This window comes from Argentina silus (assembly GCF_951799395.1).
Source record: "Argentina silus genome assembly, chromosome: 10".
In the NCBI taxonomy this organism is placed as follows: Eukaryota; Metazoa; Chordata; class Actinopteri; order Argentiniformes; family Argentinidae; genus Argentina; species Argentina silus.
Window position 1 is genome coordinate 16,381,456 of NC_139664.1, and position 14,863 is coordinate 16,396,318.

General features: G+C 43.2%; 2 protein-coding genes across 3 annotated transcripts; both read left to right on the plus strand.

The window, feature by feature from the left end:
- Window positions 1-1,377: 1,377 nt before the first annotated feature.
- On the plus strand, window positions 1,378-2,079 carry tmem158 (transmembrane protein 158; the record flags this gene model as incomplete). Its single annotated transcript, XM_083678689.1, has 1 exon — window positions 1,378-2,079. The coding sequence occupies one exon, from the start codon at window positions 1,378-1,380 to the stop codon at window positions 2,077-2,079; it is 702 nt and encodes a 233-aa protein (XP_083534815.1).
- A 2,264-nt stretch (window positions 2,080-4,343) lies between these two features.
- cdcp1a (CUB domain containing protein 1a) lies at window positions 4,344-13,499 on the plus strand. Of its 2 annotated transcripts, none has more exons than XM_083679360.1 (10): window positions 4,344-4,507; window positions 6,298-6,513; window positions 6,859-7,221; window positions 7,434-7,799; window positions 9,385-9,582; window positions 9,809-10,195; window positions 10,423-10,619; window positions 11,254-11,413; window positions 11,620-11,707; window positions 13,040-13,499. In XM_083679360.1, exons 1-10 carry the CDS (start codon window positions 4,435-4,437, stop codon window positions 13,491-13,493), a joined length of 2,502 nt encoding a protein of 833 aa, XP_083535486.1. In that variant the 5' UTR covers window positions 4,344-4,434; the 3' UTR covers window positions 13,494-13,499. The 2 variants fall into 2 exon arrangements, with proteins under 2 accessions (XP_083535486.1, XP_083535487.1); XM_083679361.1 differs by having other exon boundaries at window positions 4,346-4,507; window positions 13,043-13,499.
- The last annotated feature ends 1,364 nt before the right edge of the window (window positions 13,500-14,863 follow it).

A 14,863-nucleotide genomic window follows, 5' to 3' on the forward strand; every position in this document is an offset into this window, starting at 1 on the left:
CCTGACTGTTGGAAACCACTCAAATACATTATTTAACATGATTTTTTTTTTATTATTTTTTTTTTACAGAAGAAGAAAACAAAAAAGACTTTAATGCACTCCCATAACGGCTATTACAACAAACATATGATCCTATGCCTGGCCTTACTAAAGCAGGGTGGTAACACAATCTAAATAGACTCCTAACGAACGCAGTCTGTCTGAGCTGAAGGAGAATTCATTAAGACCAAATCCATTACCATAAAGGCAGAGCATCGTCTAATGTGATTACATCCTCTGGAGGTAATTCATCTCTGGCACCTGCTCTGCATTGATACTCTCCGCTCCTGACGTCTTAAGAAGGATTTCACTAGACTCTTATATGGTTGCCTAATTACCATAAATTGGTCTGCACAGGCAATCAGTGTGAATAGGATAATCAATGGATTGACTGGCTTTCTGTGAACGAGAACCAATTAAAAGGACTCTCTCCTCTTGTAAGCGACTATAGGAGAGACAGTCTTGGATCCTGGAATCACTGAGGAGTGTTTTTTTTTTTACATACTAAATCATGACACTTTATATTCATTATGAGCCTCAGAAAGTCAAATACCAGGTCTCTCTTGAAAAAGGGATGTTATCTCAATGAGACTAACCTGGATAGATAAGGGTTAAATTCAATGACAGAACAATAAGAAAGTTTATGTATTTTTCCACATGGGAGGCTACACTAACTTCTAATATCAAGGACCAAATTCCATAATCTGAATTATGGATTACAGTGATGCTGAGTATCCTAGGAGAGTTAGTAACACAGCTATTGGGTGGGGGATTATAGCCTTGTGACGGGATGTCTTGTGCGCACAGCTGACTCCCTCTACTATTATCAACTATATGCCGCGCGCATTGTAGAGTGGTGATGCGCGCAGGTGGCACGTACCCAGATTCTCTTCCTTTCTTTCTTTGCTCACACACACCTGAGCGAGAGAGAGAGAGAGAGAGAGAGAGAGAGAGAGAGAGAGAGAGAGAGAGAGAGAGAGAGAGAGAGAGAGAGAGAGAGAGAGAGAGAGAGAGAGTAGCATGCATGGTCCTCGCGACGCACCACATCATCTCTTGTAAAGTAGCGCGCAGTTTGGCTAGAAGCCAGTTACTTTGGGAACCAACCCGAGGGAGGGGAGCGTGCGCGTCTGATGGACAGCTGACGTTTTCATTTTTAACGGTTCACAAAAAGGTAAATCCTCAGCTGTCCTCTCCGGCAACGGGAGACTGACAATGTGTGTTTCTGCGCTGGTGACGGGCGTATTTTTCTATAATTTGATAACGACGTAAACGACTCGTTAGCTACCTCGCATCCCCACGGAACATCATCATGCTAGTAGGAGAGACGCACTCAATGCCATGCTGAGCAACTCCCCGACTTTTCTGCTGGCTCTGACCACTGTAGCCGGACTGCTCCAGCGGTGCCACGGCTGGAGCGACGAAGACCTCCTTCTACCGCCCATCAACTCCACCAACAGATTCCTGGCGAACTTGGACGTGGACGTGCGCTACTCGAAGCGATCAGTGGAGGAGAGCGAAGCCTCCTCGTCCGACACCTCGCTGCAACCGCTGCCACAGTGCAATGTCAGCGTGCAGAGACTTCTGCCTACCTCGCTGGTTGCGCGCTGGGACAGTAACTTCGGTTTCCAGTGCGATGTGCTTATCTATACCACTAACAACCATGGAAGGGCGTTTTTCTCCGGAGCTTTCAACCGTGCCATCTCACCTGTTGTCATCGAGCATCTCGGAGTCACCGGCGGACAGCAGGAGTTCAGGCTGTGCGTCGGATGTGGCCTCTCACGGTACAGGCGCTTTGGGCAAAGCAGGTCGAAGGCTCAGCAGACAGGGGATCCCATCAATTTCTGCTGCCTTGACTTCAGCCTTGACGAGCTAAAAGGGGACAAAAGTTGGAGACTGAACCGCAAACCGATCGAGTCAACTCTGGTGGCTTGTTTCATGACTTTAGTGATCATCGTGTGGAGTGTTGCTGCTCTCATATGGCCGGTGCCCATCATTGCAGGATTTCTGCCCAACGGCATGGAACAAAGACGGCCGAGATAAAATAATAATAATAATAATAATACATTTAAAAAATCTGGAAATACAAGCCCTGTCTATAGGCTGAATATTATGACTATAGCCCACATCATCCGCCGTTCATCCAACCGAATGAAAGAAAGTGCAAGTTTACGCAGCGTTTTTGAATGAATGAGTTCAGTTTTGGTGTCATCCATAGGCCTACATTTTCCCTTTATGGTTGTTAGGGATCAATAGCCTAATTTTAATGGTAGGCTATGTGTTTTTGTATTTATATAGAGTAGGTCAAAATGTAAAGTATACTAACAAGGTTTCACTTTAAACAGTGTTTGTATGGTTTTTAATCTTTGTAGGAATTCTGCCTTATTTGTAGTGTTTATGTAAAGAACAATATACTCAGAAACTTGAATATGCTTATGTGGTGGGGATAAATGTTGTCTAGAATAAATACATGTTATTATAGAATTTATTTTCAATCGCAATGTGGATGTTGTAGCCTATGTTGATAGGCAAACGGTAACCCCTCTCTGATGATATTTATAATGTTGGATTTTGCTATATAACACAAGTTGAATATAAGCTAAGAGCTCATTTGTATTTATTTGTATAAGGTAACATGAATAAAATTAAAATAAAATGTATTTGTATTTGTTCTTGTTAAGATTTTGTGTAGGCAACTGTATTACATAATATGCCTAAGTTATAGGCTATTGGTGGGGTTAAAGCCGGTGTTGTTGATAATGAAATACTTTGGACTTTAAGCCTCAAATGGTTTTTCAATATCTGTCAGCAACCCAGAGACATATTCCAAATATGCCATGTGATTTCTCTTCAGAGTTTATATTGTAATCCAAGTCAATAACTGAGGGAAGTTATGGCCGGACTGTTTATAGAATGATCAGGATGAGTCAAGAAGCAAATCTACCATGTAGGCTACAGCACCTTGTGGGTGGAAGCTGTTTTGGCCTGTTCAACTGAAAAAGAAACCACCCAAACACACAGACATTGTTCTCTTGGAATGACACAGCAGTGTGTTTGGAATGTGTGTGAGCACATTTGCACTCTTGAATGAAAAAGGTTTCAGTGGGTGTATATCAGGGGATGTTGGTGGAGGTAGAAATCAGAGGACGAGCTCGTTGTAATGCAGGTAATGAAATGATGAGATTTTTTCTGATTTCTACCTCCACCAGCCTGGTGTGTATATAATTGTGTAGCTCCTCAGTTGGGCCTTGCCCATGTTTAAAGTGCCCTTGTGGATTACATCATCTGTGAATTCCCTGAAATAACAAAGCACTCATTTGGCCATATGACACTTGACTCTTCTCTTATCAGAATTTAATCACAGCCAGCCTGTATAACATCACCTTTTGGGGGTCACATAAAACAAGACAAATAAATGAGTTGTATCGCCACTGCGAGTGCTTTACTGATATTGATTGTGATCTTGTCTTAATATACTGGTCCATATTTGAAACTTCATCATAACTCTCTCCATTAACACGTTCCTCAGTGCTCTCACCTCCCTGTCGCTTCTGTTCACAGTAATTATCCCCTTCGTCAAGTAATGTCCCTGAGAGACACACACACAGACACACAGACACATACACACACACACACGTACACACAGACACAAACACACACACACACACACACACACACACAAACACACACACACACACACACAGCCTCTCTGCCGTCTCAACCATCTCAGACAGTCAGTCACATAGTCCTGTTCTATCTTGCCAGGACAGAGTTACTTATCTTTTCCCATTGTCCGCCACTATCACCTAGTTGCTCCAGAGGCTAGGCATAAATGTGCTAGAGCAGGGTGGGCTGTGTGCTTCTGTTAAAGAAAACGACTATAGCTTCTGCTAAAGACTGCACTATCAGGATAAAGCATATTACATTTATTTTTTAAACATTGAAACAAGACACTCACACAGCCAATAAATGCAAACAACCTATTATGCTATAAAAGCTGTAAAGGTATATGACGTATGTTTGTACAGTGAATATATTGATATACTGATACTATATTTATATAATACTTTGTGTTATAACTAGTCTCACCATGTCAGACTCTCCATATGAGATTCTGGGTTCCGAGATTAAGTTAGGAATGGCCTACTGCAAAGTAGAGCGCAACCCACTAAATATGTTGCAACCCACCTCAACATGGTAGGCGTTGTAGCAACGCCTTTACCTGCGGGGAAATGTTATGGCAATCAGGAAGTCGGATAAAGTCCATTTTCTCCTAACGAAAGGACCTTGTGGAGAGCCACAATTATGGCTAAGCCATAAAAGTGTAACTTGTGCCAATTTGAGTTCAGTTAGACCGCATTAAAAACAATCTATCGAGAATAGAAAGTCCCGTAAGGTATGCCCTTATTAAGAATTGGCTGCGTTCTGCAGCTGTTGGGACTACTTTCGTCTGGCGTTTTCGTTGTGTCAGGTAAGACATTTGATCGGGTTGAGAGGACACAAGAATGAATGTGTAACTCATTAGATTTTATCACATGTTTACATATTGAAAAGTTAATGAACATATTTGCATTATGAATGAATGACCATATGTAAACTAATTTGCTGAACTCAGAGGTAAACGAACTTGTCAGTCACAAATTAGGGTATGTTATATCCTAATTTATGTGATTAAGAAAAGCAGTTAAAATGAAAAATACTTTCATAGGAAATGCTTCCATTGAAAAACGGTAGGGAGTTGGTGTATAGGAAGGGTATATTCTCAATAGGATTGTTGATTGATTGGATGTATGGTAAGCTAGTGTGGGCTACACAGTGTCAATCAGTTAATCAGAGCAGTATCCTGAAACAAAAGTGTGTTTATAGGACGCAAATAGGAGCATTGATGTTGGAGAAAGAATACAGTCTAATGACTTGCCAGCGTACTCTATGAATAAACATGCAAGCCATCATTACTGAGACTTGAATTCAAGAGGCTAATGAGTAGGAGTGATTATGGGGGATGAGTTTATCGAAAAGAAGTCTTCGGTTTTAGGAATCATGGCTCAATGGCTAATTTGTTCCTATTACATAAGAGAGAAGGCCACTGTAGTACTGAGTTTTGCATTTAGGATTAGAGTGCAGTATTTGCATGGGTCTTTGTATGTCTGTGTGGTTTCTATTACAGAGGCCGAATATATGCTCTGATATGTAGCCTGTAGGCTGCTGTATGTATGTATGTATGTATGTATGTATGTATGTCAATTATGATAATTGGTATGAAATCAGGAAGACAATTTTATTAGTTTACATTTATGATGAATAAACTAAACAAAAATAAAATCTACAATAGCTTCAGCCTGGTAACAGCAAGAGACCTATTTCCCAACTGTGATCAACAGAACTCAGTCAAGATGGAGGAAAAAGCTCTACAGAATAATGCATATAGTACATACAGTACAGTAGTCAAGGACCAAGTCTGGTGCTTCTAGGCTGTTTGTTGTGGTGTGTGAAGGTCTTATCACAGTGTTAACGATGGGGTGCTTTAATTGTGGTACATGTAGGAGGGAGGGACAGATGGGGCTTTCTAGTGTTTTTCCTGCTAAACCTCAATTGTCTAAACAGTCATAAAAACAGATGCTATCTCTCTGCCATGTTTCTAGGTGATACTGTATTTTGGAGAAACAATAACAATGACAACTCTGTGTGTGTGTGTGTGTGTGTGTGTGTGTGTTTGACAGAGAGAGAGATGAATAGAGAGAGAAAAAGAGAGAGAAAGAGAGAAATTGAACATACAATATAAAACAAAGAAGGTTTATGGTGCTTGCGCCTTACTGTAGATGTATGTCTGTGTGTGAACAGGCATGTGTTTGCTCAGGAGGAGCCGTTCAGACATGGGGACAGGTTAGTCATACAGGAAGTGAAGCCAAGCTGCTGCCATCAGTTTACAACTCACCCACTCAGTCATACTGTATCAGGATTCTCTGGTAACACGTTTAAACACATCTCCAAATGCATTGCAACCTAAGACAAACTCTGTTGGGTCTGCTGAGTGTTCATTACAGTGTGTGAGAATATGAAATGGTTATGTATAGGAACATTCAATTGATGATATGTATGACATTATAACTATACAATTCTAATCACTTTACTATTATAATCAATACACTGTGATTCAAATTGTATCTTTTGGTAATGTACAACATTACCCTACTGTCGCATACTTTTATGTGCTGTGTCGCCCTTATAATTCATCAAGTCTGTTCTCTGTGTTACTTCCAGAGGGCATGACACTGACCCTCACCCCGGACCAGGGCACTACCTTCAACATCAGTAGGACTGAGGATGCAGGGTCAAAGTGCACCGTGTGCACAGGTAAAGGTGGGGGCCGAAAATGCTTGGCCTCTGTGATGCTGACCAACAGCGTAGCTACTCCAGTGGAGTTTACCTGCCCTAAACCACAGGAGGTCTTCACTGTGGAGGTCAGTAGGGACATAGGTAAGAGACCTCTCAATCATTGACTTAGAGCCATATGTGTAGGTTAAGAACACAGGTAAGAGTTGTCAGTTACACCTGAACTGAGAAACGGATGTGTGAATTGATCTGTGGTCTCATTTTAAAGTTAGCGATGCTATTGCTAATACTATGTGTTTACATGGTGATTACAGTACATAGGCAGGCATTCATTGTTCACCACTTAGTTATATAATACTTACAAATATTGAATCAAGATACTTACAAGCATGAAACTATACCTGGTTGGTATAGTATGACCAGTATTTGTATCTATGATTTGCAAGCAAAGTCACCTTACTAGTGTAGTGTGTATTCACTGTAAATCAGAGTGCACCACAAAGTCCTGCACCGGTAACACCATCCAGAACGACGCTGGCTCCCTCCCTCTTCTGGACTTCAACCGTACCTTCACCTGGAACCTGAAGGCGCCTGGGCCGCGAGCGTTCCGTCTAGACTTCACCCAGACGGGTCTGAGGCAGGTCCGGCCCTCGGAGGTCTGTCCAGACCAGTATACCTACACTCTCCAAGCCTTCCAGCAGACAGGGAGGGTGGCCATCGGGACCTACTGCAGACAGGGGGCCATCTCTGGGGCTCAGGTGCTCAACCAGGGCAGGGTATCTCAGGAGGTTCCAGCTGGGAGGAGGCTGAACCCTGTGTGGTTTGATGTGTCTCTTGGGGAGGAAATCAAATGTGAGTTTGAACAGAATGGTGTGAGATCGCTGAAATAGACAAAGATGGGAGGTTTCATGGCATCACTCTATTCAAGTGATGAATGATATAGGGAATATAGTAATGAATTGCATATATACTTCATGATTTAAAAGGCCTGGTTAACCATATGATTTGTTTATCAAAGTAGCATTGTGACACTCCCGCCAACTTAATTGTCATTTGTCCCTCAGCTCTTGCCGTCATCACGGTAACCCTACCGGAGGGGACATCGTCTTCGGAGTTGTTCTCTCCAAACTACCCCGACAGTTTCCCAGACGACGACCTGATGGAGTGGCAGTTTGTGGTCCCCCCCATACACAATGCTACGGTGGCCTTCGTGGGACACACCAAGCCGCAGTGTGTGAAGAAGGAACCTGGGGTGGAATACCACAGCCGCAGCGGGGGGGCAACCACAGTGGTGAAGCTGGCGGACCTCCAGCCGGCCCAATTCCAGGACTCCTTCTCTCTCTCCCTGAGGAACTGTGAGATGAAAAGGGCCACCGCTGGCTCTCCTGGCCTCTCTCTGCACCTCAGGGTCTCCACCATCAGGACCAGAGGTACGTGCAGGGTAAATGCTAACTGTGATGCTTGGGATGGCCCAGTGAGGTATGCAACTCTGCACAGTGCGAATCCAGACCAGATATGAATTTAATGAATGATAGTGGATTTTGGATCACGAGTACTGTGGTAAATTCATGAGATTTGACTTGTTGGCGTTAGACCGTAAGTGTCACGGTCAGTTGGAAACCCACCCCCCATACCCACACCCAGGTCAGGTCAGGTCAGGGGAGATCCTGGGTTGCTTCATCATCACTGTCAGTTGGCAACCCAGCGTTTACATTAGGACTTGTACTGATACACCTTGCCACTTTAGACAATGGGGGTTGAGGGAATCATGAATCATTTGTCTACAGACAATTCGATAGCATCATGAACCCCCGCAAGTTCATGGGAGATCTTGGGTTGCTACATCATCACTGAGTCATGAATGGAATTTAGCCAGGAAACACTTCCTGTACCTGAAGTCATTTTGGGGGCTCCATGTTGAAGTTGACATGTTGTGTCATGTTAGTTGTAATGTTTCTGGTTAGTTGCCAAATTCCTGTGATGCAATGCCCCAGGCTAGCTTTTACTGTATGTGTGTGCGTGCATACCAGGGTTGGGGGTCACTGGGGATGTAAGATACAGTGCATTCAGACCCCTTCACTTTTTCCACATTTTGTTATGTTACAGCCTTATTCTAAAATTGATTAAATTCATTTTTTCCCCTTATCAATCTACACACAATACCCCATAATGACGAAGCCAAAACAGGTTTTTAGAAATGTTTGCTAATTTATTAAAAATAAAAAAAGTACCTTCAATACTGCAGAGATTTTTTTGTACCCTTCCCCAGGTCTGTGCCTTGACATAATCCTGTCTCTGAGGTCTATGGACAATTCCTTTGACCTCATGGCCTGGTTTTTGCTCTGACATGCACTGTCAACTATGGGACCTTATATATATAGACAGGTGTGTGCTGTTCCAAATCATGTCCAATAAATTGAATTTACCACAGGTGGACCCCAATCAAGTTGTCGAAACATCTCAAGGATGATCAGTGAAAACAGGATGCACCTGAGCTCAATTTCGAGTGTCATAGCAAAGGGTCTGAATACTTATGTCAATGTGATATTTCAGTTTTTTTTATTTTTAATCAATTAGCAAACATTCGTAAAAACCTGTTTTCGCTTCGTCATTATGGGGTACTGTGTGTAGATTGATGAGGAAAATGTTTTATTGAATCCATTTTAGAATAAGGCTGGAAAAAGTGAAGGGGTCTGAATACTTTCCGAATGCATTGTAATTGTAATTGTAAGTATACCTAATTCAATTATTCCTCCACAACAATTCCCTTAATTCAATTCCCTCTTTAGACCAATTGTAATTGGAAGTATTGGTCTAAAGAGGGAATTGAATTAAGGGAATTGTTGTGGAGGAACATTGAATTAGGCATGGGGGGAAAAAATGATCTACAGGAATTTAATTGATTCTGAAAGTGAGGATCTGGAATTTGAATTGAATTGACAGAATTTCCTGAAAAAGGGAATTGAATTTGTGGAATTGACCCCAACCATGGTATACACATACTCTTCTTTGCAGTGTTGTGCAGTGTGGACCTAAGGAGTGAGAGTGGCCTTTCCCTCTACATTGAGAAGACCAGCTCCAGGTCAAAGTGTCAACTGAAACTGAACTCTGTCGTCCAGGAGAAGATAACTGTCTCCTCAGGGAAGATCTCTGAGCTGTCCTTCCAGGACTGCTCACGTCACGACCTGCTGCTGACAGCTAGCAAAACCATAGGTAAACCCGCACTAACTAGCTCTGAGTGACATAGCCCAGAGGCAGTAACACTCAGTTAGTAACTCACCTAGTCATTAACCTGCTGTGTGTGTCTGCTGTGACATAGATGAACATACTGTAATTCCAGTCAACATGTTTGTGATAGATGAGTTTCTGTTATCTTAGAAACTTCTCAGGCACTAAATTTCTTCTTTTGTTGTTGTTTTTAATCATCCACATTTCCTAGAATGCCGCCAGTTGAAGGACTGCCCAACGGCCCCTGTCTCTCTGACTGTGCCAGTCCTGAAGTGTCTACCAGTCCCCCTGTCTAACGTTACTTGGACCCTGAGCCCCCCTCAGCATGGCGCTGTAGAGCTGCTGCCCCCTGCTGGCAACATGAGGCAGTCCCTGCCTGGCCAGACATGCAATGGCACTGTCACTCTAAGCATAGTTGAGGGTGACGGCACCACTGTTGGCCAGTTCTGCAATCAGGCTAAGGGCGGCGCCATCAGTAAGGTCCAGGTCCGCACCAATGTGTCCATCACCGCGACAACCATGGGAGACAACGTGCTGCGCCCGGCATCTCGTCATCTGAGCCCCTTACTCAATATCGCCTTCAGCGAGGAAATTGCAGGTAACAGCAACTCCATACATGTACTGTAGGGGCAGTTACATGGATGGTCATGCCAAGTCCTGGATTAAATAACACTTTCAATGGAGAATCTCCTCTTAAGATGTTTTAAATCTAAGAGTACGCCTAAGCTTCCTGTGTCCAGGAAACCAGCCCTTTAGGTGGAAATGACATTGTGCAGTGTAGAAAATAAACATCGCTCTCTCTCTCTCCTCCCCCACCCCATACAGAGAACTACATCTTCACTGTGTGTCCTAAGAAAGGCGTCCCGGTCTTCCTGGCCACTCCTAGTTGGCCGGCGAGTATGAAGTCCTACTCCACCGTGTCCTGGATCGTCTTTGTGCCTGACAAGCTGGAGGCCCACCTCATGTTCATCAACGTCAGCCAGCCCAAGTGCAGCAACCGCCACGCACACATCAGGGTGCAGGTGGGACTTTTACCAAAATGTAATTAGTTCTGTGTTGATAACTGTCAAGGGTGTGTTTTTGTATGCTTTTAGTACAAAAAAAATGCAAAAACTATTTTCAAAAAAGATAAGGACCACTTGCATATTTTTTTTTTATCTTCAGCAGAAGACATTCTATTTCACTCCATTTACAGTGATTTCGGTTAACCTCTTCTGACATCAGGTGCTAAAATCAGGGTGTGGGCATCTAGAATCATGATATGATTTTTATATCCATAATCAATCAAATCAAATAACAAATCTGCTGGAGATTGGGTGTTTCTAGCTCAAGGGAGACCTCTGCTATCTAATCATGCAGTCTAGATCCTTATCAGTGCCTTCCAGGGCCATACAGCTATGGGCTGCACCAGCTCCTCCGCCTTCTCCTACTGTATAGGCTCGGTTCACACGCAGCTGAAATTAGTCAACAATCCAGGGATTCTTTTTGTTTTCATAGGAAGGTTCTCATGTTTTGGTTTTGTTTATTGTTACCTACGAAAGTCCAGAGAGGACATATGATTTATTAAAAAAAACTTGTTTTATGGAGATTACTTATTTATCTCATGATCATTATTGTTTTTGTCGAGATCACAAGATAAGTGTTTGTGTTCCACAGAACCTGGGTTCCGAGGAGGAGATGTACAGTCGTAGGGAGGACGAGATGGCCGCCAGCGAGCTCACCTCCTCCGATAGCTTCTACCTCAACATGTCCAACTGCATGCCTGAGAGTGGAGCCTTCAGCGTGGTCACACAGATCACCCTGCACAAGGACAAGAGTGAGACACCACCTTTATTAACCGTTGTAACTAATTACCTCATCAGGGAAGTTGACTGAGAACCTATTTTGTATTCCTGGGAACACATTGGATAACCTGTGTGTAAAATGTTGAAATTGTCATGACAGTTAAATGTGTAAAATTACAGTTAAATGTCTAAATTACAGTCAATCATTCAGGTGTGTATGTGTGTGTCTGTTCCTCAGACCGGCTCTTGACCATCATCCTGAGTGTGGTGTCTGCTCTGCTGGTGCTGATGGTGGCCGTGTTAGCAGTGGTGTGTGTGGTCATCAGGTGAGCTACTCTAACTGAATTGTTATTGTTGTTGTTGTTGTTGTTGTTGTATTGCCATAGTACATCATGTACTGTATGGTTATGATGCTGCCCAAGGTTCCCTTGAACCTCACCATATGCTCACTTAATTTAATAAAGGAAATACAAGAAATGGGCGAAATATTATATTTGATATAATATGCCTTTGGTAGCCTCAAGCATTGAGTCTCAGGTTCCCTCCATTGTACACAACAAACTACTGTATGTAATATATTATGCTTAAGGGGCAATCTGGGATAGGGAACATCCATTTTTGGACTTTTTTGTATTGATTTGATCCAAGATTGCCCCTTTAAAAGTCCACTAAAGTGACTTTGATTTCCATAGTAAATCATTTGTGTAAATGTTAGGTTACATATTGTACTTGAATTGATTACAATTAAAATGCTGAAAAAGAAGCAAGAAGTAGCTTTTTAGCTTGACTTACTTGTATATTTGACACCTAACTAGCTAGCTAGCTATATTTCTTAATTCAACATGAGTAGCTAAGAGGCTGCTAAATGTTTAGCTAGCTAGTTTGCTTAGCTAGCTTGTTTGCTATTTGCTTAGCATTTCGCTGCTAGCTTGCTACATTAAAAACGTGACGGCTTGAAACTCAAAGTTTTATTGACACGATTCTCATTTCAAAACTGCGCCATGTTTTCAAATCTTTATCTGTTATCTGTTAAACTCAGCCCATTGACTTTTTAGAAACCAATCGAACCTGGGCAAAATACAACACTGTGCTAGCTCAAACAACAAGATAACTTAAGCCACATGGTTTTCTTACCTTTGCATTTTACCACAACATGGTCCCCTGCGGCTCAGTGGGTAGAGCATGCCGCTAACAACGCATAGGTTGTGGGTTTCATTCCTGCTGGGACCATATATACTGAAGTGTATGCACTCACTGCAATGTAAGTCGCTTTGGATAAAAGCGTCAGCTAAATGGCATATATTACATTCTAAATGGCCAGTTTCATCGAGTTTGAGCTGTTATCTGTACCTGCTGAGGTGATTGTGTACAATGTGGCTAAAATTGGAGGAAAATGTAAAAAAGGTTAAATTTGTACATAGAGAGTACTGGAAAACGACAGAAACCACATTTTCCATATTCTAATTTGATCTGGTGATCAAGTTTGATCTCAAAACACTAGAAATGACGATTTTCACTTTAGTGGGCCTTTAAAATGTTTAATTTATTTAAATGTTTGAGGATGTCAATAGGACAATGTCCTGTTCTGTCACAGTAAGCTGCTTGTTGGCAGCATAGTGAATAAGTGATGTTAAATTGTGACCTCCTTCCCGTCCAAGCAGGAAGAAGAAGAGACAGCTGACTCACCAGGTGTCCATCTATAACCCCAACGGTACCAGTTTCCTGCCCAGTAACAACCGCTTTCCTAAGTCACGCGAGGACAACGAGTCTCACATCTACGCCTCCATCGAGGACACTATGGTCTATGGGCATCTCCTACAAGACGACCCAGCAGTCGATGTGTACCGGACCTTCACTGGGCCCACAGAGGGGTTGGAGCCCTTGTTTTCGGGGCCGGAGGTGGGGGTGTACCAGCCCTTCCGGCCCCAGTCTCAGCTGGGCCCGCCTGTTCCTAATAGGCCTGCAGGACAAGGTCAAGGTCTAGGACAGCCCATGGTGGACAACGAGCTGTATGGCTTTGAAAGTAACGTCAACAACGTCTCTGATCCTCTGACTGTCAGCACAGAGCAGGTGTCAACACTGGAGCCAGAGGGAGACGACTCTAGACTGTAGGTTGGGTCTTCGCTCGTTGGCCAGTCATTGGTTGAAGTGGGCTGGTGCTGACCGGTTCAGAGCACTGTCTGACATTATAGGACACCAGATCTAAAATACAAACCCCCGTACAATAGGATTGAAGTGTCCTCAAGCACGGAAGCCAAGCACATCGAGGACAAGCACATCCCTCAGCCAAAGCACAGCCCCTATTTCCTAATATTCACCTGATTCCCTGGCTCTTATGTGACCCCCTCCAATTAATGATAATGGAGAATTGTGTATTGTGTTTGATATGTTTTTTTATTGCCTAAAGTATCCCCCCAAAATTCATTGTTTCATTGTAATTTGAGATATTATGGGATATTCAGTCATATATTATTTGCTTATCAGCAAGCAGGAACATCTTCACACGGAGGCGGGATCACATGCTGGTCTTGGCATGATGATCTTCAGGTGTCAAACGCTCATCCTGGGCAGACCACCACCGTGGTGTTTGGCCCCCAGCCCTGAGCCTCTCTGTGGGCCTAGAGACCAGGGGACTCCTGGTCCCCCTCACCTGCTCCACTAGAATGGGACAGTGACAAGAGGACTTAGAGACTGCAGAGGAAGACATTAACTTTTACAAACTTAGATTGATAATGTATCTCTCAAAGTGTGGCTGATACATAACATGCACATTTTTGGTCAATTCTGAAACCATTTTGAGATTTCTTTGCTCACAGAACAGATACCCAGTATTAAAAATAAGTGTAAAATGAATGAGGGTCCAAGCCGGAGCCTTACCTGAAAACATAGAAAAGAATGTAGGCTGTGTGTGCCCTCTCCTCTAGTACGGTGGCCTCATCCACTCTCTCCACGTTGGCATCATCGAGAGAGAGCCACCCATCGCCATGAGCCTCACGCACATCACTTATGTAGTGACCTGAGGAACAGGGGAAACGTGAAATGTCAAGCTCTGTGTGTGTGTGTGTGTGTGTGTGTGTGTGTGTGTGTGTGTGTGTGTGTGTGTGTGTGTGTGTGTGTGTGTGTGTGTGTGTGTGTGTGTGTGTGTGTGTGTGTGTGTGTGTGTGTGTGTGTGTGTGTGTGTGTGCGCGCGTGTGTGTTTTCTTTCAATTACCTGAATATGGGCTGTCCCCCAAATGCGAGATAATGCCCGTGAGGTGATAGGCACCATTTTCCTGCTGGTGTCGTTGTAAGGAAACAGTAAATGATATAAGATTATTATATAAATGTACAGGACAGACCTACAAACTACACTATTGAGATCTGACCTCCTCAACTGACTCATCTAATTATCTGACTGATTTAGCTTCTCTCGCTCTCTCTCTCTTGCCCTCTCTTTCTCTCTCTCTCTTTTTCCTTTCTCACCACTGAGGCTCCCTGCTGTT